This window comes from Leptinotarsa decemlineata, unplaced genomic scaffold (genome assembly GCF_025532065.1).
Source record: "Leptinotarsa decemlineata unplaced genomic scaffold, Ldec_3_MD MMD2_tig00026307_RagTag_RagTag, whole genome shotgun sequence".
Taxonomy (NCBI): domain Eukaryota; kingdom Metazoa; phylum Arthropoda; class Insecta; order Coleoptera; family Chrysomelidae; genus Leptinotarsa; species Leptinotarsa decemlineata.
This window is the reverse complement of record NW_027412681.1, coordinates 8,101,232-8,125,246: the sequence shown is the minus strand read 5'-3', so window position 1 is coordinate 8,125,246 and position 24,015 is coordinate 8,101,232. Positions and strand designations below refer to the sequence as shown.

At 34.2% G+C, this 24,015-nt stretch overlaps 1 protein-coding gene across 12 annotated transcripts in view; it reads right to left on the bottom strand.

The window, feature by feature from the left end:
• Positions 1-24,015, bottom strand: part of Hnf4 (Hepatocyte nuclear factor 4) — a 199,007-nt gene that overhangs the window by 106,524 nt on the left and 68,468 nt on the right. The window contains exon 1 of one of the 12 annotated variants that reach the window (XM_074181366.1): positions 3,295-3,729. The exons of the other annotated variants lie outside the window; for them this stretch is intronic. Coding sequence (XP_074037467.1) covers positions 3,295-3,328 — 34 coding nt within the window. The 5' untranslated portion in view covers positions 3,329-3,729. Of the gene's footprint in view, positions 1-3,294; positions 3,730-24,015 lie in introns of those variants that run through there. 12 annotated transcript variants of the gene reach the window in all.

The window sequence follows — 24,015 nt, the reverse complement described above, 5'->3', positions numbered from 1 at the left end:
GTAGTCTTAAACCATAACATTTATCATCATGTATCAGTATGTTTTAAATTGTTAGTATAGTCTTATCCAAGTCAGTTATATTCGAATTTTGTTTTCTTTTCTATTTTATTTCTTAACATTGTTAGGTTACAGTCATATGTATGACTCTAGTTATTATTATTATTGTTGTTTAAGGACATATTATTATTGTTTACTGATTTATTATTATTATTGTATATTATTATTATTATTATTGTATGTATATTAGGATTTCATAAATAATTCATTCATTCAATTAGTAAATAAACAAAGAGAAATCCCATTTAAGAACTTACGGTAAATATGGTGGTAACTATATGGTTTGTATATATCTGGCAAAATATTAAAAATTTTACAGGCTAGATATTCATAACATCTTTGGCCTATTGTTTTTTTAACCAGATTTGTTTGTACCATATTTTAAGTTTTACTGCGGGTATCATAGCTGTGTTCTGTTTGTTGCAGAATATGTTTATTTTTGTAAGTATATATGATTATATTATGCACATATTTTTTTCGAAGATCTAAAATTTTTATTTCATTGAATAAATAATCTGTTGGGTATGTATTTTTTTTGTTATACATTATTTTAAATATGTTCCTTTGAACAACTTCTAGTTTCTTCAGATGTACAGATGCTACTGCGCCTCAGGAAAGGATCCCATACTGTAAACGTGACTCAACCAGTGCGAGATAAAGTATCTTCAGGTGAGTCATATCTAGAATTTTCTTCAGCTATTTGAATTTGAATAATAAGGGTCTGATAGTTTTCCTTACTTGGTTTATGTGGTAATTCCATCGCATGTGTGAGTCGAGGGTTACTCCAAGATACCTGATTTCATTTTTTGTATGTATCACCTGAGAGTTGTTTGTCATTTGTAGGGTTTGAAAATTTGGAAGATGGCACTTGTAGCTCGTGAAAGGAATGGAATGAGTTTTGTCGTAATTTATAGTCAGTTTTTTATGTTCAAACCAATCGCTGATTATAGTAAGATCTTTTTCTGATTTTTTTCAGCTCATCCCACGTATCGGCAGCATATAAAATGGCTGTGTCATCGGCAAAGCTTATAATGTGCCCAACTGTTTCAATCGAGAAGAGATCATTGATATATATAGAAAACAATAATGGACCAAGGACAGTACCTTGGGGTATTCCATATGTAATTTCTTTAGGCGTGCTATCGTAGTGTCCAATTCTCACTATTTGTTTCCTATTGCTCAAGTAACTTTCGAATAATCTGAGTGTTGTCCCCCGTATTCCTGTATTCTCCAAAATCTGCAACATCTTTTGATGATCTACCGTGTCGAAAGCTTTGGCTTAATCCAGGAACACGCAAAGAGTAGGTTTACTTTCATCTAGTGACTTATAAATTTTTCCAGTGAGTGCCGAGATAGCATCGTTGGTCGACAATCCTTCTCGAAATCCAAATTGTTCGTCTGAAATAACTTTATACTCATTCAGATAATTATCTAGCCTCGTTTTTATCGCCTTTTCTAGACATTTTGTGAAGGTTGTTATAAGTGATACAGGTCTGTAATTTGTAACTTTGTTTTTTGGCCTTTTTTTGTATATAGGTATTACAATTGCTCTCTTGAAAATTGAAGGAACTTTTCCAATTCTGTTATGTTATTGTTGTCATTAACATAGGAGCAATAAAAACCCCAACTTGTTTTACAATTTCTGTTGGTATGCCATCTATTCCAGGTGATTTTTTATTTTTCAACGATTTTATTATGTCATTTATTTCTATATCAGTTACAGGCGATAAAAAAAAACTTATTAGGCTTTTTATTTTGGGAGTTGACGAATTAGGAACAGGGATTTTCAGTGCCAAGGTTTCACCAACTGTTGAAAAGAAATCATTAAATATTTCCGATATGGGGCCCTCCTCCTTTAGTATATCCCCCTCATCCGTAAGGATTTCTTTTATTTCTTGTTTCAGGACACCATTGATCAAGTCGTTTATGGTCTTCCATAAATTTTTTGAGACATTCTTGTTTTTATTCATTTGTTTTGCATAAAAATTTGCTTTCGTAGTTTTTATTAGTTTATTTATTTTCCTATAATTCAAGTATGAATCTTTCGTTATTTGATTATGTGGATTTCTTTTATTCATTCATATCTATTTATCGACTTAATGAGTCCTTGTGTTATCCATCTCTGTCCTTTTTTTGAATCTTTTTTTTGCTTTATGATGTGTGTGCATGTTACTATAATTCCAAAATAGTAGGCACTGAATTCTCAAAAATGACTGACGTTAATATATTTCAATGCAAAAATTTTTCTGAGAATTTAGTGCCTACTATTATGGAATTGTACTAAAGCAATATTCAACTGTAAGGTGAAGAAGAGAAAAAGTCTAAATGTCTCTCTTATTGGCTCTTCTTCAAGAACTCTGTCGTATGCATGTGGTATTTACAAAAAGTGACGTTTCAAAAGTGAAGCCAGCTACTGCTGAATTTACTGTATGAATATCATTCTGTGGCTTTGAATAACACTCTGAAACATTATTGAAATTAAAGGTTCATGAACGTGTGACTCGAACAACAAAAGATAAAGTTTGTTCAGTTGAAAAAAGTAAGAATTGAAATTTTTCATCAATTCATGTACTTTTCAATATTTATTTTGATTGCCATTTTTTACTTCATTAATCCCGAATATCTTGATGGGAAGTAGTATTTCTCAAACCTTATCAACAAGGTGTACTTTTTTACTACAAAAATATGTCGACAATACTATGCGGTTCATTTGTCTGTGCCAGTGAATGTGAATGTTTCAAACCTGCTCTATTTCATTGCGAGTTAACAATAATTATTCACTCACTTTTTTACAGGCACAAAAAATTAACCGCATAGTTTGTATTGAATTTGGAGAAAATGGCTTCTACTCCGCCATTTTGAATAGAAGTGGTCACTTGTGATATATCGTAGGAAAGAGGATTTAATATTGCATCAAATTATCTGAAAATGTACTGTTTTCTATTTCAAACTGTTGAATTGGGTTAACTTTTGGTAAAATCGGTTGCCACCCGTCATATAAATTGTAGATGATTTTAAAGAATCTATTTTTTAACTATCAACTGGAAAAACGATAATGAGGATTTTCCAACGAATTGTAATATTTTTGAAAATGAAAATTCATTTGAATTGTTGCTACATAATAGTAGATGAACACTTTAAAACTAGTAATTTTACATTGCCACTTCAAAAATTGATATGTAATATGAATTGATAGGAATCTGACGATAAAACAAATAATAGCCCAATCATACTCACAGCAATAACCTACAATATATTCATAACTTTCCATAGCCGTTCTTCTTCAGGAATTTTGTAATAATAATGAATAATAAAATAATGTATAAACACTTCCACGCATTGTTTTATACCGTCACTCTTGCACTCTACGAAACAACATTTAATATAATTTGTTTGATAATAATACTTCGAGAGAAGAAATAAGTCATTGTCGAATCACTTTCTTCGCAAAATTCTTAATAAAAATTACTTCTTTGTACAAACACTTCCATGCATTGTTTAATACCATCACTCTTGCACTCTACGAAACAACATTTAATACAATTTTTTTGATAGAAATACTTCGAGAGAAAAAATAAATCATCATCGAATCATTTTCTTTGCAAATTTCATTGTTTATTTAGGGGAAAGTTGAATTACTGAATGATCATCGAGGGCGTCATCCATCGAATGATAACGGGGCACTGACGATAACGAAATGTTTCACTTTCGTCTGTTGTCGGATGAAGCATTTCGAAATCCTTATCAATTTTTCACGTGATTCTTCTGTCTTTACATGCATGCTAATGAGTCACAAATTACTGGTAATCGTTTATCAGCAGAATGAGCCATATCGAATGTACAATGAGAAATAAACATTGGTTTGAGGTCATATTGCTCCCTTTATAGTTGATTTAAAAATATCCACTTGAACAGGAGTTTCAATTTATACGTGTAATAATATAATCACAGTATATATGATAGCGAAAATAACTTTTGTCTGATTTCTACTGACATGTTTACTTGTTACGACCGGTTTCGGTTTATTATTAAGCATTCTCAAGTAAACTAACTAATGATGCACTGTTTGGAACCTTTGGTGTAGTAATGAATATTACTGGAGTTTTTCCCAACACCAAATCGTTATTTTCAACACCTCGACACGTGTTTGGATCACCAAGTGATCATCTTCAAAGATGACGATTAAAATAGAAACTAACGCGAAGCTAACGCTATTTATGCTATATAGATATCCCATACAGGTAAACCATCCAGGTGTACCACCCATACAGGTATACCAACCTAAATTAATTTTACAATTTTGCCTTATCTATTATTTTACAATATATGTTTAACTGTTATAGCTGTATATAAAACAGCCAAACCAAACAGCAGAGTCCTATTGTAAGGAAATCGACGAAATGTATCGAAAATGGCATCAGCAGTAGCCGGCAATGGTCAACAGAAGAGGTCCGATTCCGCTCCACGATAACCACTGTCTACACGTTTCACAAACCGCCGTTCGAAAATTAAATCAATTGAGCGTCGAATGTCTGCCTCGCCACCATTCTCCCCTGACCTTTCGCCAACCGACTACAATCTCTTCAAGCACTTCCATAACGTTCTTACCTGTGGAACCTTCGCCAATGAGGACCAGGTAGGACTATTCAGGAGCAGTGCACTGATTCAAATGGTGCTTATTTTGATTGAATTGAATGAGTATTCACCTAAATATTACAGTTTAGGTAGACTCTAAAAAACAGACACATGACTTCAGTATTCTTGAAGAATTGTTTTATTCTTATGAAGCTGCAGGAATTAACTGATCTCTGTGATTTTCAAATAGCCATTTTGCCAAACAGGTTCCAAATCAGTGACAGAGAATTTTTAACACCGTTCTGTATCTGAAATAGACCAAACAACCATGATAATAACTTCTTATGAGTCTACCTTGTAGACTCATCAGACTCTGTTAGACTATGTTACGTTGACATCCCAAACTAAAAAGTCCACGGCCTCCCAGTTGTCGGAGAGCACGTTTTTTTGTGTGTCCTCCGCATCGTCCTCCTTTGAGGTAGGCAGTTGCACATTTGTCTATCTCAATGATTAATGAAGATCTTTTCTACTGAGGCATGAATACCATCTATATAAAATGAAACAAAAAATTAAACTTCAATTACTATTGATGGGGAATGGTACAGGTACCCAATGGATATACCCAATCCATTAAAACAAGCTACCCTGAAGATCAGTTGATTCCGAAATTCATAAAAATCTAGATGAGTGATGACTAGATGAGTTTTAGTCATCTCCTGATGGTGATAACTTGGTAGGCAAAACGCGTGGAGAGAAAGCATTTTTGTTCTGGTGGGGGAGAAGTGTTTTCAATAGAACCATTTCACGCCAGAGGTATCAAATTTCACTCAATAAACTATCAGTGACTTCCAATCACAAGTACAGCTGCCGGACCGAGTCATGGCCGGTGAGAAGCCCCTCCCTCAAGATGTGCAGTAGATGTGTCGAAATCTGTTATCCGCCTGTTAGATTATTCGAGCCGTAAACGTAAAATTGCAAACAAAAGTTTCTATTCCATTTTTCCTAATACTTTCTTTGTCATACACCAACCCAAAACCTACGCAGATCCGATTTCTTGAAACCCAATGAGTTCTTACATTATCGTCAATAATTGAATTCACTCGATCATCAAAAGTAAGGTAATGATTGCCTGCATGATCACCAAAACAAGGGTCATGATTGTCTTTTTTGCGGAATACGATATACAACACATCATTGAATCAGTAGGTATCAAATGATAATGTGTTCTCTGAGACATGAGTTTTGTAACTAATAAAATAATAAACAAGCAAACATTGTCTCAAAATGGAAAATACAAAGTATAGCCTAAACAAAACAAATTATTTATTTTCTCTACACATACATTTTAGTAGGTTATTTTCTGTTTTTTAACCGAAAAATTCGTTATTTGAAACTGCCCGTTATCGGTTATCTGAGGTTTTACTGTATTTGTATTACGATAAATGTTATCTCCACCCTATGGGATGTATAAGTTAGTGAATTTATTGTTAATTTTTTTGAGTTGATTATTACTTATCTTCACTAAATAATTTGTAATTGTTTTAATTTATCGGGCATTATAAGTTGCCGACCAAATACAATTTTTCAGGAGTTTCCAATAAAAATCTTTTCTTTTATATCTTACTTTTCAGTTTGATCTTTATCACATCGTGGAAAGTCGAATGTTGAAAAAAAACTCAGGAGTTATTTTTTCTCCATAAAAGGACCTGTTCGTTTTAGTTCATTTAACAATAATACTCGACTTTCCTTGCCATTTTTTCATTGCTTTCAAGAAAACGAACATGTGTCTAATAGTCTACCCAGTAATTTCGTTACTCAAGACGAGACCTTGTCAGGTGTAAAGTTTGCGTGTAGTACGACGTGTAATTTAAGAATTTCCTTTGTAAAACAAAACAGCTGTTCAAACAAAATTTCCCGTGCGGTGATCAAATATTTTATTCAACAATTATGTTCAGAACAAGATGTGTGGTCATTTTAAGCGAATTTGCCATTCAAGGATTGTTTGGTAAATGTTACATACATCGCAGTTGCATTTGAATACATTAGCAGATGATCAAAGGTTCACTTCTGGTCCTGATAAAATACCATCCTTTTTGATGAAAGATTGCATTGGTGTCTTGGTGTATCCCTTTCTGACACTTTTCAATCTTACAGATCAATCTGGAGATCTATCTGATATTCGAAATTATCGCGTACATTCCTAAGTTCGTAGTATCATATCTCCGCAACAACATGGATTTATGTCTAACAGGTCCACCATTACAAATATAATTGTATTGACTCAAAATGTTAGTTATGTTTCAGATAATCGTGATCATGTTAATACGATATACACTGATTTTGCTAAAGCATTTGATCGACTTGATCACATGACCCTTCTACAAAAACTCCACCAATATGGTTTCCATAATTCAGCAGTACTTCAACGCAAACAGTTTGTATCTTATAATGGCTATGACTCTTTTTATTACAATCCTTCATCTGGAGTACCTCAGGGGTCGAATCTCGAGTCACTTCTATTCTTATTATTTATTAATGACCTCAGTAATTATGTCGAATTATGTCGAAACTATCAAAGATTGTAATACATTGCAACAATAGTTAGAAAACATAGAGACTTGGTGTGAAATCAACAAACTATATCTCACTTCATCCAAATGTAAAATATTGTCTTATAGTAGGAACATGTCTGTCATCAAGTACAATTATCGAGTAGATACAATTTTACTGTCACTCAATTAAAGATCTTGATGTATATTTTGATCAAAAGTTGTCTTTTTCCAACTACATTAGATCGAAAGTAGGTGAAGCATTGACAGTTTATGTCTTTATAGTTCGCAATTGTATATATTTATGTAGCTTACGTACGATCAAAATTAGTATATGTCTCTGTTCTATGGTCTCCATCCTATGGTCTCAATTTTGATTTCCTAGATTCTGGGGAATCAAAATTGATATCATATATTGTTGAACTGAGGAATTTTTAATTTTCCGGTTGAGTTTTTTATTTTGTTAAATTATATTTTTGTTCTTCATTTTCTCAAATCGTAGTTATAAACACCTATATTTCTTTTTTAACAAATTTAGTTAACTCTGTAAATGGTCTTCAACTGTTGGATAATGAAGGCTATTATTATTGAATTTCATTAGTTCGGACTTCCATTGTCTAATCTAACATATAAAAATTGATGTTTGTTGGTGTTTCCAGATATGATGTTGTACTTGGACCCAATTCTTCTTATCCGTTCCGATAATCCTCTAATGTGGGAAAGTGCAAGGACTGGTTTTGACGGCTTCTCTTCCTTGCGAAGCTTTTGCTGTCTTTCAGCCAAAGTCTGTTTCACCATCGCTTTTGAGTAGCCATTCCGTTGAAGATCATTTTTGATGATGTATAGTTCCTTCTCGAGGCTATTATTACTATTATTAAGAAACATTTTGAAGACTGTTTTTGTCAACAACGAAATATCCCGTCGGCAGGCGAAAAGATCAAAAGGTTTCGGTGTTTAGTCTGTGTTTTTGTAAACTGGGATCGCGATATCATTACTTCATTCAAAATATTAATCCGTGTTGGGTACACATTTCGATTATGGACACTAAACATACTATTTTTATTGAGTTGCTGTATTGTTGTTTATTTTGAACAAGAATGAGATTTAATTTACCTTTGTAGAACATGAGCGTAAAAAAGCAATGCACAGTTGAAACAATAGAAAACAGTTCAAAATGAAACACGCGACTTTGTTATGAGTCATGTATTAGTAGGCGTTGGAGAAACCAATCTGCTGGCAAAATAGTAGCCAGTTGAATTTTTTACCATATTGACTTCTATCGATAGTAATGCCACAAGACCTCAAAATTTTATTGATACATTTCCATTATTTAGCGGAAACTTTGTCATTTTTATCTAATATATAAAAATTGATGTTTGTTGGTTGGTTGGTAAGTGATAAACTTCTACATCGCTCAACCGATCGTGATGAAACTTGACATGTATGAGTAATTTTTCATAGAGAAGGTTTTTAGGCTATAAATTTTTCTGTAACTCGCCACTAGATGTCGCTGTAGAACAATTTTTTTTGAAAGCAGTGTTCTATAACGCTGCGCACGCTCAAGTTCGTTGATTCTGATTCTGTCAAAACATTGGAACAGCAGCGATACAGCAACATAGTACTAGTCTTTTATAATCGTACAATGTTCTCTAATTTGATTAAAGTAAGAGATTTATAAGGAAAAGGAAATCTATGGTACTTCATACAGTAACATTCAGCAGGAAAAACAAGCGGAATTATAACCTATAAAACTTCGAGGTACATATTGTATACAAAATAGGGCTGTATACGGAAGATCTTGACTGTAAACAATGACAAAAAAAACGGAGCTACATGCCTTGTGATGACGTACAGCAATGGTTCAAAGAAAGTTAGCAATTCATGAACAACCAAAGAGGTGGATTGTCGGAACGGATGTCATAAAAAATGGGACGAAAAACAAAATAAACCCATAAGATCGCAATGTTTTTGTCTGGCCCTCTTTTTGAATAAATAGAAACCTATGAAGGAATAAGAGGCATTTTCCAATGATTACCACAAATTTGCATTCATTTTCACTCCCTTCAACTGCCCAAGCGAAGAGTTTTCTGCTCCTTGCACCCAGCGATCCAAAGTATCTTAACGGTAAATTTTCCAAAAATAACATAAACATTGTATTTTACTAACTAGCACAAGTACTTTAGAGTCTTATCTGAGTGTTAGTGATATTTTTAAGAATCTGCACGTGTTAACATTTTGCAGACGAGATAAGCCACGCTTGAAATGAACAGTAAATATTTTGAACTATAATTGGACATGATTAGTACACGTTCTTGCTCTGAAAGGAAAAAATCGCATTCCACGTTGTAATGAATCATCAGATTTGTTATTGGAAATTATTCGATTCCATTTTTCATTTTATTTGTTACTCTAAAGATCACAAAACAGTTTTGGAATCGTACAAGCAAAATATATTCATGTACAAAATAAAATAAGTTCAAAAATAGTGGAGAGGCAGCCAAATTATATTTTTTCATAACCACACTAGCTTCTTCAACCGCAGCTGTAGTTGAAGAAGCTACTGAGTTAGGGAAACATGTCATGATACATTTGTCAAATAAAGTTTGTGAAGATCAAATCGTGAGGTGTAGTTTATGAAATTACTATGGATCTTCATCAAGTAATGGCCGAATCAATCAGAAAAAAAAAACATATTCTAATCTTTTCTCACACCAGAACTGAAGTATCATCAGGATATATCTGAAACTACCTTATTTGTCGTATTCAGTTTCAGTCATTTCCTGATAATGCTACCTTGGTTAGCGAATCAGGCTTCAAGAGATTAGCTACATATTCTCAAAGAGTTTTCTTTACTTTCCTTTCTTGAAAGTTCTTCATTTTCTATATACTATTGGAGGAGCTGAAAGCCAAAACATTTTTCGGGACAATAATTAAAAAAAAACTGTATCACCAGTGATTATGGTATTACTAATTTGCGATGAAAGGGTAATGAAAATATTGGTGAAGGTTTGAATATTCTCTATCCTACACCCAGAAAACATATTCCATGACAGAGAAAAAAGTTTACGCCAATTTTTAGACTCATTGAATTGAATTGAATTAAAGGAATGCAATTTTCTTAATTGCATTCGTTCAAAAAAAAGGACGATTTTACAAAAATAATCTTTTGTGATGTGTGGAGATTTCGAAAAACTTTCCGTAATAATTGATTCCTGGGGAAGAAAGGTTTTAGCTTTCTACTTTTCTATCTTAATACAAAAAAATATGGGTATCTGCATGATATAGATATCTGTGTATATATAGAGTTAATTTTTGAAATTGATTGCTTCCTTCCTTTCTTTGAAAGATTTCCAAATTTTTTCATATCAAGACAGAAAAGTAGTAAGCCAAAACCTTTATTACTCGAAAATTAAACAGTCCTAAAAATATACCCTTTCGATTCAATTGATTTCATTCTCAAAAACAATTATTTTGAGTGTAGAGAAAACTGTTATCGGCAGGCATATGTAGGAGAGTATTGGTGATATAGGTATTGTCGAAGTGAACGATATTATGTACACTTGAAGTTGACGACACTCTCAAAGGCCAAAAAATCAATACATGGAAACGAATCGGTTGCGAACTGGTCCACATAGACTGTAGAATTGGCGGTTCGTATTGGATAATTTTTACTAATCAGTCATAAAATCAAATTTGAAGTCATGTTACGGTGACGATTAGAATTCGTGGAATGCGGGGATGGTTATCGCCGTCGTCTTCGGATCAAGAATTGATCGCGAAAATCGATATTGGTGCAGTTATAATTACTTATTTTTGTTATCTGTTTGAAATGTGGCGTCCTTGGACAAGTAATAATAGTGATAACGAGTGTGATAACAACGCATACTTTGTCCAGTGTAGTGATTCCCATAGCGATGGTGAACAATGCGAAAAAGAGATACCAGTGAATAAGATTCGGATGCATTTGAATATTGAAACACAGGGAGTATGTTTCAATGTATATACGAATCTACATCTCAAGTTTGGTTTCGACGGAAACAAACTATTATTACAAGCAACATCAGATTTAACCAAAATTCCTTTCTTAATTTATACGTAAAATAGTCAAAAATACACCTTATAAATGCAAGACGCGATGTGATACAGGATCACCAAAACCTTTAGATGTATGTTCATCTAATAAAATCCTTGAAAAAAACAATATACGACTATTGCAAAAGCAATGAGATTCCTACAACTGAAATCATAAGGAAGAAATTGAATACTTCCGGCCATAATGTGACAAAACTCTTCAGAATCGGATAAAGAAACTAGGATTTAGATTTGAAATAATAACCAAACGTCAAGTAGTTATGGAAAGCAGAAGAATAGTGGACTTGCGTAACAAATACTTTGAACAAATTGGACATGGAAGCTAATATTTCCGAGGAATGGTTTGAAAACACATTGATCCCAAATTTGAATGCGAATAGTGTAATAGTTCTTGACAACGCTTCCTATCATTCGCGACAGCTCATCAAAGTACCGAATAATAATTGGAGAACATATGAAATACAAAGTTTTTTAATGGATAATAATTTGTATTTTTAAAATTACTATACCAAAAAGCAACTACTTGAGGTTATACAGACAAACACATTCGAAAAAGTGTATGCCCTTGAGAGTATTGCTGAAAAGTGTGGACACACCATACTGAGACTTCCCCCCTATTTTTGTGTTTTCAATCCCTACTTGAAGTTTTACAGACAAAAACATTTGAAAAAGTGTATGCCCTTGAGGTACTATAATTCAATTATAGTACCTTGTTGAATACAAACTCATATTAGTATTTTGTTCAACGGAAAAATGAATAAACCAAATGCCTTAACAAGAGCAGGTGGGTCTCTTTTATGAGCAACATAAACGCTTTATTGTAAGATTTTCACTAAACAGTTTTACAAAAACGCAAGACGTGGTTCGCAATAAAATGGCGTTTTCAGGCGTATCTTACAGACACGCCTGTTATGGTTATCGATTTTCATCAAGTATCGGCCGAAAAGTAATCACCGTGTAATTCAATATTCATGTCTGAAAGTAGTTGTTTGGCATGGATTTTTTTCACTTTCTACTTAATGATAAAGGAAAAGCAAACTAGAAGTCTAATCTCTTCTGAAAAATATGTATTATTCAATCAAACAAAAAACATTCTTTGAAATTTCCTTCCCTCATTTCCTTCTACTTTGCTACTACTAATTGTTGATTTTAATTTAATGAATTCATGTCTCATTTTATTATCATAAGAGACCCTAACACAATCTTTAATTAGTTTATTTTGACCAGTTTCTTAACTTCAATACACTTCTCTTCACATTACAGGACATTCCATTCCGAACCGAAATCAAAATCCTCCTTCCAACTATATTTATAAATAAACTTTTATTATATGTATAAATACATGTTGTTATTGAATATTTGTTTGCCAACAAGCTACCGGATTTGAATTATAGGTTGTGAAATTTTGTCGATCGGTCCTGACGTCATATCAATTTTATATGGACATCTTTATTTTTTCGTCGAAGAGTTACATAGAAATCGAAAATTTCGTAACACTCATGAGGCTAAATTTTTCCCAGATTTGAACTTTCGATTGATATTTTGTTTAAAAAAATCACGTGATTGGAATTGTCACTGGCCTGTAATCTCACAAAAATTTGTTAGTTTCATTTTCTTGTGAGTTCTTCTGTTGTCAATGGGACGACCAACCTTTTCTATAAAACTGTGTGTTTCACTCGTCGAACCAGACACATCAATCAACCGTTGTTGAAAGGTACTTAGATAATTAATGGATTAAACGACTTACCTTAAGGAGGCTCAATCCAAATTATATGAACATGTTTGTTCTCCAATATATAACACACGATCGTAGGACGAGAATATACTGTAGTGTGTTATATATAGGAGAACAAACATGGGAAATATAATTACCAACTGGCTGCATACCAGCACTACTAAAAGAATATCGGATATCAAGGAGGAACTGTAACTTTAAACTCAGGATGGTGAAAGAAGTCTCCACAAACCAACACTAAAAAAAGCTCACAAACAAGGTGTACAAAAATTTGGAAACGAAAAAGAAATACGTAGAACTCTTCACACACCAATACTAGAAATAAAGCTCACAAACAAGATGTATGAAATTTTGATTACGATAATATACCGTCTTACCGAAAAATAATCACGATATACATTAGATGATTTTCCAACATATTAATCTTCATTCAACCTTATAGACTATCGCTGTCAAGGAAAGATCTGTTAGCCGAGCTAGTTGTGGCATTTGTAGGTACCTTACTTGAAAAACTCACCGAATTCTAAACTCTAGAGAAATCCCCATGGTGGGTAATATGCAAACTGACATTCCCTGAGAGCTACAGAGTGATGTATGTATTATTCATTCTATTTTCTGGATTTGAGACACCTTCTTGAATTATGAAATGGACCTTTACAGCATAATCGCTAAATAGGTACAGAAGGCTTATAGGTAAGTCCATCTAGTCCACCACTATCGGTGAGGCCATCAGAGGGCGCTGGAGGGCAAGAAAATGACAGTTTGACATTTAAACTCCATCTCTCATAACGATATGAGGATTTCAATAATTTTTTGTCTTCAAAAGATAGCAGAAAACAATCTCTATACACACCTGTATGTTATTAAGAAACAACCTACTTTTTCATATTTTTGCCGGAAAAATCTGCAATTTATTTGAAAAAATTGCATTCAAATCCAATTAATTTGAATATACTACGATAGGGACAGATTCGGACTCAGAATTTTTTGAAATAGAAAAGGGGAGTTTTACAAAATGAAAACATTCAATGAATTAACAAAATTTTAATAGACAAAGACAACAGAAGCTAAAAAACCTTCTGGAAAATTGAAGTAATATTGAATGCAATTGAAAAAACTGTCAAAAAAATCTGAGAAAATTGATAATTGTAAAGAAAAAAAAACGGAACTCAGATGAAGTTAACAAAAAATAAAAATTGCACCAATCACAATAATAATACTATAGGCACTGTAAAAACATAATATGGGAGCAAGTAACTCAAGTAAATATATACAAAAATATTTTGCGTGGGTTTCAGGCGCAAATAATGATCTTCAGGAATCTGACAAAAAATATAGGGAAAAGTCTAGTATTGCCATCTATTACGGTCTGAAATGACACCCATTCCTCTGATGTATGAAATGTTATTTTATCTCTAACGAAAATTTCCTGACTTTCAGTACGACCGACATGTCTGATTTATTTTTTATATTTCTTCGTTTAGTATTTTTCTCTATTGCTATACCTTCCTCCAATCAAAATGTGACGTGAAAATACCATGCGATTGTTTGAAAATATTAATCCGTCTATTTCTGATATTTGTGAGATGTTTTTCATGTTGAACTTCTAGGGTTCTGGAGGTCTTCCATATAATTTCCTACCGCAAGAACAACTTCATTTTTGTTTCTTTGTTGGTGTTGTCTGGTTCGGTATTAATCTTACTTGTTTAAATGTTGCTCATTTCTTACCTGTTGTAAATATGGTATAATGTTCGTGGTGCAGATTATAGGGTGATATGTAATAAACTTTTCCTCAACAACTATATATGAGTGTGTATGTATGTCAAACATGGTGTGCCTCAAGGTTGTGTACTGGGGACTATTTTGTTCTACAGATACAAATTTAACCTCGGATGAGAGTGTTAAGCTACTTGGGATCCATATAGACGACAGATTGAACTGGTCATGTTATGTTGACAAACTGGCCAAGAAATTATCAAGCATAATATTTATGATTCGTAGACTAAATGAGTTCGCCGATAATACAGCAGTCAAATCTTCTTACCGCCGACTCTTCCATAGTCACATGATATATGGCATAGTGTTGCGAGGGGACATGTGTTATTCCAAAAAAATATTTGTGTTGCAACGAAGAGTTATACGCCTGATATCTAATGCTAACTTTAGAGATCACTGTCGCCCACTTTTTAATCATTATAAAATTATGCCCCTTCGTTCAGTTTTTATATGTGAAACATTGATTGAAATTCATAAAAATAGATCAAACTAGAGTTTTCAAACGGAACAATATGAATATCCAACGAGATCAGGAAATCTGATAAGAACTGAGAGATTCAGACTGAGCACCTCACAGAAAAATTCATTGAATTTGAAATTCTATAATAAATCACCATGTCACATAAAACACCCAGTTTTTAATGTTACAAGCAAAAACTGTTATTATTCCACAGATGAATATTTAATATATAAAAATGGATGTTTGTTGGTTGGTTGGTTGGTTGTTAAGTGATAAACTTCTACATCGCTCAACCCATCATGATGAAACTTTACACGTATCAGTAATTCTTCATAGAGAAGGTTTTTAGGCTATCAATTTTTCAGCAACTCGCCACTAGATGGCGCTGTAGAACAATTTTTTGAAAGCACTGTTCTATAACGCTGCGCACGCCTAAGTTCGTTGATTCTGATTCTGTCAAAATATTGGAACTGCAGCGATACAGCTACATAGTACTAATTAGTACAACAACTACCAAATTCTACGCGGGCGAAGCCGCGGACAACAACTAGTATGTTATAAAACATAATTTGTGTGACTTCGAGAGAGTAACGATTGTTCTCATTTTTAACATTAGTTGATTGTTTAATTGTATTTATTATTGTGTAGATTGTTCTGTCATAAAAACAATGTGATAGCATTCTATTTGTATATATAACGATCTATTTATACATTTTGTATTTATACTCGCTACAAATATTTGTTCAAATGTATCACGTAGCCAGTAAACTATTCTATTCTATTTTATTCTATTCTATTCCATTCTATAGTACTCAGAGCTCAGTAGTGATGTGAACGTACAATTTGTATAATTTTTTGCGGCGAACAAATTGTTTTACAGTTAAAACAAGTTCATAACGGGCTGGACTGACCAGAATACGACTCAATGCTCATAATTGTATATTCCATGAACTTGATGTTATGTTCTTGAAAAATATCAGAATTATAAATATTACTCGTGACACAACAACAAATTACTGTTTTTATCGAATAACATTCTATATAGGTTACCTTTTTATCAATTATAATTCAATTCTGAAGAAATTTATTTGCATAGGTGTATCAACTACACTAATGGCATCCAACTATTCTTGTGTACTTATAACCTTCAAATTATCATTAATTTCAGAATAACAAGCAACAGTTCGAAAAAAAGATTAATTAGGCGATGTGTAGACATGAATTATTCATTTATTTCGCAAGTTAATCGTTTGGATAATTTACTTATAACTAAATAGATACCTTCAAGTTCCATGTTTCTTAGTGGTGAATTATATATTGAAATTCGAATCATATACTTCAGATGTTTTGATACATCTGGAATTTTTTTAGTAATGAATGATTAGTACAAAAAAAGCAACAAAACCTTCTTCATGGTACAGTGAATGGATGAAGCTTTAGAGGAAAATGTTAAAAGGAAGAAACAATACAAATATTCTGGTAAACATTATCTAAAAATATTTTACACAAGGAGACTTTTTGAGGCTGTTTCAAAATTGTTTACAGCCATTATACTTCTTTTTACAATTTCTTGTTTGTTTTTGAATAATTTGGAATAATTAACAACAACCTCAGTGGTGTACTTCGAAGCTTTGGTACACAACACTTAGGAATATTTTAGAAAGTCAAATACATTTTGTTTTTCATATTATCATATCACAATACAACTATTTAGGGCTTTTCTACTATTATTTTTCACCGTCTCTAAGAGGGGATGACTCAGGTTTTTTCAGAATATTACCTTCACTTCACGGATCGGAGTTTGAGAGTTTTTACTCCTAATGTTTTGTCTACCACTGCGGTAGACATTAACAAAGGCGTTGTGTCGACGAAATGTGTGATTTGGTCCTCTTCACGCGACTGATACTGTGAGGACAAGCAGAGAATTTTGTCCATGGTCTCGTGGACAATATCTACCACAGTCGTAGACGAAACGTCAAGCATGTAAGCAACTGATAACGAACTCGAAAAATAGCGTTGACACATTACCTTTATTGCCCCAAATTCACTATGGATTATGGTTTTTCTTGTTCGAGAAAAAAATTGTATCTCATTTTAACGAAAATATTCAATTACATTTGAGTTAAATTTGTATATTAGTACCGAACCAAACAAATGATGAAACAAACCATGATTTATTAATTTACAATTTCATATATTTATGTAATGTAATAAAAATGAAGTGAAAAGTTCATCCCGAACAAATGCCTGCTATACAAAAAAGTTCCTCAGGGAATAACTATGAATATTCGCAGCTCTGAACATGATTATTCAATTATTTTCAAATTTTACTTGATATTATTTGATTGAAAATCTTGAAAACAGCTTTTTTTAAATTTTTAGCCAAATCTCACATCACGACAAATTTCTACACTTTCATCTATAAATAAAAGTGGTTTACTAATCAACTTAAGGCCAAAATCGAAACTTTTCGGTCTTTAGTTTTCGATAAAATTGTCCATCACTTCTACAATTAGAAGAACATACAATAAAATTTGATGATTAACCACAGTTTGCTTTATATGATAACTTTGTATTAATACACACATCGGAAAAGTCTAGGGATATTTTTAAAAATGGCAATAATTTTTTTTTAGATCGCTTCAGGGAAAAAAAGTTGACGGGTGATTATTAAACGAATGTAACTTACAAAAAAATTTATTAAATGGTCAAAAATACTGAGTGCGCATATAAGCAAAACTAAAAAAAATATGGCTCTTCTTTGGCACTCCGAAAAAAAATCATAATACAAAAAAAATTGGAATCAGTACAAAGTATGGCCTCCACGCTGGTTTATTACGGCCCTACATCTATTGTGCATCGACAAAATGAGATTGTCAATGTCTTGTTGAGGTACATTTGCCCATTCAGCGATTAAAAGCTCTCTCAATTGAAACGTTGTGTGAATGTTCCCCATATGCGGAGTAATTCTTCGTTGAAGCATGTCCCACACATGCTCGATGGGATTCAGGTCCGGTGATTGTGCTGGCCATGGCAATACATCAACTCCTTCGTTGGTGAGCCAGTCAGTCACTAGACGCGCGACATGTGGACGAGCATTATCGTGCATTAGGTGGAAGTTTTCACCAACAGCACCAGCAAACGGACGGACGATAGGTAGAAGAATGGTGTCGAGGTACTGTCGAGCTGTGAGGGAGCGATTTGGAAAAACGAGATCGGTTCTGCCGCCGATCATGATTCCGCCCCATAGCATTACTGTACCACCTCTGTATGTGTGGACTTCCTGGACGTGTCTCAAACGTTCATTATTTCCAGGTCGTCTCCACAGTCGTACTCGACGGGAATCTGGATGAAATCCAAATCTGGATTAGTCTGTAAACAAAACTGTGGCCCAATCATTTGCATCCCAGTTTTGATGTTCTTGACACCACTCTAATCTTCTACCGCGATTGCCTCTCGACAAAGGTGGACATCTAAGTGGCCTTCTGTTGTGGAGATCTGCTTCATGCAGTCGATTTCTGACAGTATCACGACCAATGGTTACCTGGTGCGTCTGCTGCAACACGTTAACCAACTCAGGTGCTGTGATTGTCGATTGTCTTCTTGCGGTTAAGACCAAAAATCGGTCTTGAACTGCAGTTGTAGCGCGTCCTCGCCCTGGATGTTGTTCGGCTGTACTGCCAGTTTCACGGAAACGCCGCCACAATTGACTGATAACACTTTGGGAGACCCCCAAACGAAGAGCTACATCATTTTGTCGCATGCCACCTTGAAGAAGCCCTACAGCTCTATTCATCTCAGCCAATGGTAAGTGATGGCGTTCCATGTTAAAGCGCAATATTTCCAGTTTGATTGCTGAGCAAGAACTGCATAGAATGTACAAACTCGACACTTTCAGATTATTCATTTTAGCCGAAAACCTACAGTTTATAAAAACTTGATAAAAGATTAATTACCGTTTTTGCAGGCTTTGTTCAACCCATAGAAATCTACAGGGTGGTCGAGTGTACCAATTTAATCGAAATTAAACGACCTCATGCATTTATTTTCATGATATTTAGTATGTTATAAAAATATCCCTAGACTTTTTCGATGTGTGTAGTTGATGGATGTAGCCATTACTTCGTGGTAGGAAATCATAATGAAGAAAAGATAATTGAAACTTTCTATGATTTCCACCACTTTTATTTGTATCTAACCTTACTGCAGTTTCGTCCTATAGGATATTCACGTTAAGAAGAGAATGACGTCACACGATGACGTCACAAGTTACGGCGTTGCCAACATGTGCACTATTTCGAACTTTCAAATTTTTTTGTAGTGTTGATTTGTTTTATTGCTATTAACGACTGACAGTTTTCGAATTTTTTTCAATTCGGCAACGTCTGAAATTTTACCATTAGTTGAGCAACTTACAAAATGAAATTTCACTAGTTTCATTGCTATTGAAAGCATTTCATTGGGTTTTTTAAAGTTGTTATGTTGAATATACAAAATTACCAAAAATGACGTCATTCTCTTCTTAACGTGAATATCCATTTCCGAACTTATTTGTATAAGTTTGTATATAGGTCGAGACTACAGTAAAGTTAGTTACAAATAAAAGTATTGAAAATCAGAGAAAGTTTCAATTCTCTTTTCTTCATTGTATTAATAGCTTTATTTGAAATTTAACTATGGTATCAACTTCTGCTTTGATCGAGATGAAAAATAACCCAAAGAATATAGTCATGTGATTCGCATCATCTATCAAATTCAAATTTTTTCTCAAAAAAATTCAAAAGTGGGATTATTACTCGAAATATCGGAAAAAATAATTTGAAACAGTTATTTTGAATGAAATTTTACGTCGATATGCAAACTTTCAGCGGAATGAAATAATTTAAATTTTTTAATTTTTTTTTGTAAATTACCCCAACTATTACAAAATAAGACTCAGCGTAATCTACATAAGTCTCCTTATTCTATTTTGTTGGGAACTGAAATATATATATATATATATATATATATATATATATATATATATATATATATATATAATATAAATATAAAAAAAAATCAACTGAAATTCCGCATATATCCTAAAATTGTATAAAAAAAAATTTTCAACAGTTGTTTCTGATATTTTGAGAAAAACCACACTTGAATTATTTTGGGAAAAAATTAAACTTTGACAGATGAGGCGAATCACGTGATTACATTTTTTGTTTATTTCACATCTCGATCAATGAAGACAAAAATGGCAGAGTCATTCCTCGATTAAAGCTGTCATTAAAGAACCTTTGTGTTCTTTTTATGTCATACTGTATATCAAACGCTTTTTCAATTCTAGAAACATTATTATTTCTAGGTTATTTCTGTTCAAACGTTCATCTTCAAATTTGTCATTACAGTTTATGAGATCTGAGTATGCTCAATTCCTAAAGAGATGGGATGAAATCAAAGCAATATTGCCAGGATCACCTTGGGCGACCCTGGGAAGCTGGCACCGAAGAAATATCTGGCGATGACCAGGAAAAATCTACGCTTAACAGTAGGATTTCTGACTGGCCACTGTCAACTAAGGAAACACCTCCATAATATGGGGCAAGTGGACCCACCTCTATGCAGGATGTGTGAACAGGAAGATGAGACTGTCAGGCATGTCCTGTGCGAGTGCCCGGAGTTATCGTCAATAAGAGAGTATGTGTTCGGCGAGTCTTGGCCTACACCTGCCGATATAAGTGAGTGTAAAGAACATTGACCTGTCCACCTTCCTGAAAAGGACAGGATGGACGGTGACCTAGGAGGACAACTCCTCTGGAGGATGTACAATGGGTCACATGTGTTCTAAGTGCTCTGGGCCTACGCTCACCCTCCCTACTCTACAGATACAGAAGTATGCTAGTGTTTATTACAATAATAAATGCGAAACACAAAATTCACAAGTGCATTTCACCTCAACACTTTTCGCTCACACTATACATGCGTCGGTGTATGGTTATGATCAAGATAATCGTAACCTTTGGTTGTCTGAAAGTCCATGCATGGCCTACCTCAAGGAAATTCCAATTTCGAAGCAACGGTCTAACTTCGAATCAAGTCCAAACTTCAAAAATTCGATTTGTGAAGTATACACGGTGCAATCGCTATTCCAAATGTGACCATCGAACAAATCAGTTCAAATGTTTCAATAACGAGAATGATAATCTAAGCGTATACAATTTTAAAAATGTTCTTTCACGCATGTTGATTTTGTGAAATATATTGCAGGTGAGTGTATCAGTTGCAGCAATGCAAATGGGTTGTTTTTGAACTTGTTGTGTATCATTTTACTTAATCTACAACTTCAATTCTGATATGATATTATTGAGAGAATAAATTAGTTTCTTGTATGTTTGTTGATAGTGGATGTTTTTCTTCAATTTGGGCCTTCCTACCCGGTACTGATGATGTCCAACGGGCTGAAACAGTTCTCTGCCCGTGGCTCTCAAACCAAAGTAAATTGTAAACGATTAGAATAGTGATTCTCTAATCATCTTTTCATTGCAAATACATGTTCTATTTCATTTATGTACAAAATTAACCCTTTTTTTTCTTATTTTTTTATATTTTCTTTGCTCTGTCCATGTTCAGCCTCTCTTTTGCAGAATTTCACCGTCGCACATCTTTATGTGTCTTTCTTTTTTCTTCGTTTTTGTGTTTTTGTTTCTTTGTTTAGTTGGTCCTATATTATTCATTCTTTGTAAATGTACCCAATCTCCCCAAATTTTCTTATTTCTTATTTGACCCATGATCCACTTTCGAATGTTGGAATCGGCCTGTATATTGCCCTAAAACCATTCATCTCCTTTTTTTGCTATTCAACTGTTTCAATACATGTTTTGTTCATTGTACAGTTTATTTTCAGTCATTTTTTATTCTATTACTGATTTCGATTTCTCAACTATCGTTACTGTCATGTCTACTCCCGATATCTAATAGTATATTACGTGCCGAGTAGGATAAGAAGCCAATTGACCACGAGCGAATAATTGTGAGCACGAGGCGTTAGCCGAGTGTGATAATTCGCGAGTATTTGGCCTTATCCTGGAGGTGCGTACTATACTTTTTCTACGACTGACCATAGAAAGGAATGGTGCAATATATTTGTTTGAGATTGTGGCTCAGATTTGCGTTTCAGAGGGGCACGTAATTTGGAATATTTGCTAATATTCACATTTTTCTTGATATTTCAGCATGCAGTAAATTGTCCATAATGACGATGATTTCAAAGTTTTTGCTAAATCTATTCGACCCTCCACCGCAACCCCCAAGAGTTTATTCTGGCTCAAACCTATTCACACTCGACCAAATAAACTCAGCTTCTTAACGAAGCCATTCAGTTTGTATGGTGACTGGTCTTCCAGGTCAGATGTAACTCTAAAATCCTGATTCGGTGCCCAACGGGGACTGTCTCCCGACAGTCTGGGTCTCTGCATAAGATGATTCAAATGACGGTGACCTGTAAGAAGGCCTGTTAGACATCGTAGTTTATCCCTACTGTAGTTCAACAACTGTTTGGTACCAAGCTTCGAAGGGAGAGTAAACGCCTTGAAGTGATCCACTCCTCCATAAATCTTCTTGCCATCCAGGTGTTCAATCTTTGTATGGCAAAGCCTAAAGCGATGCCAATGACAGGTTCTGGTCCAATGAAGCTGCTTGCAGCACCCTCCTTTGCAACGGAGTCAGCAGCCTCATTGCAGAGTCAGCAGATCAGAGACAATCTGTTGAGTCTTCCTATGGAGGAGAGTCGTTTTTGGTAATTTGCTACCAATTTAGACGTTGCTCGGTAGGAACCAAGAGCTTCCAACGCCGCTTGACTGTCCAATAATATTTTTATTGACTTGTGTATGAGGTTGGATTCTTCCAATCTCTCCGCACACAATTCAATAGCATAAATCTCCGCTTAGGTCCCTGGGCATAGGTCCCTAGGCAGGTTGATATCTCTGTCCTGGGGGCTGCGACTGAAAACACCTGCACCGGAACCGGAAGGTGTTTTTGATCCATCTGTGAACCAACAACTATCTGCTCTTGAAATTTCCTTCTCCCGGAGGATCCAGATACATTATTAGTTTGGGTCTTCGGTTTCATTCCATTGGTGGCTGTGGCTTCGCTCTTTTATTGATTGAATTTGATAACCTGGATACGAGGATAGGTAGCCAGACTTTTTTAGTGTCAATTCCCTATTTATTTCGATTGGAACTGTTTCTCTGTTTCTGAATTTCAATCGCTTCCCTATATAGTTTTGGATACTAGTTTTGAGTTTTATGCAACAAGTTGGTCTTTTTAGGCCGACGAAAATCATAAGAAAGAGTCTAAGGTCAGCCGAAGACATGACTACACTGGGCCTTTGGCAATCGGATCGGTCTACACGAGGAGATGTGTAAGTACCTGGTTTTTTGAACACAGTAGAAATTGTTGCTTGGGGCAAACCGACAAAATCATCTGTAGTCGAAGATGTATTTAAAGAAAGAACTCACGTTATCTCGTTCGATGGAACACAATCTGTTGAAAAAACTCAGCGTTGCTAAGAGGACACTACGTTACAGGTTAGAAGAGAACTAGTGTTCGAAAGAATTCAGAGCTACTATCCAAAAGCATATAGAGAGTCGAAAGAAATTCAGAAACACAGAAACAATTCCATCTTGGGCAAAGAAGGAACAAACATAAATGAAATCTGACTACCTGCACTTGATTGTGTATATGTCTGGGCATTAAATTCAACCTACGCCCATTACCAACGGATTAAA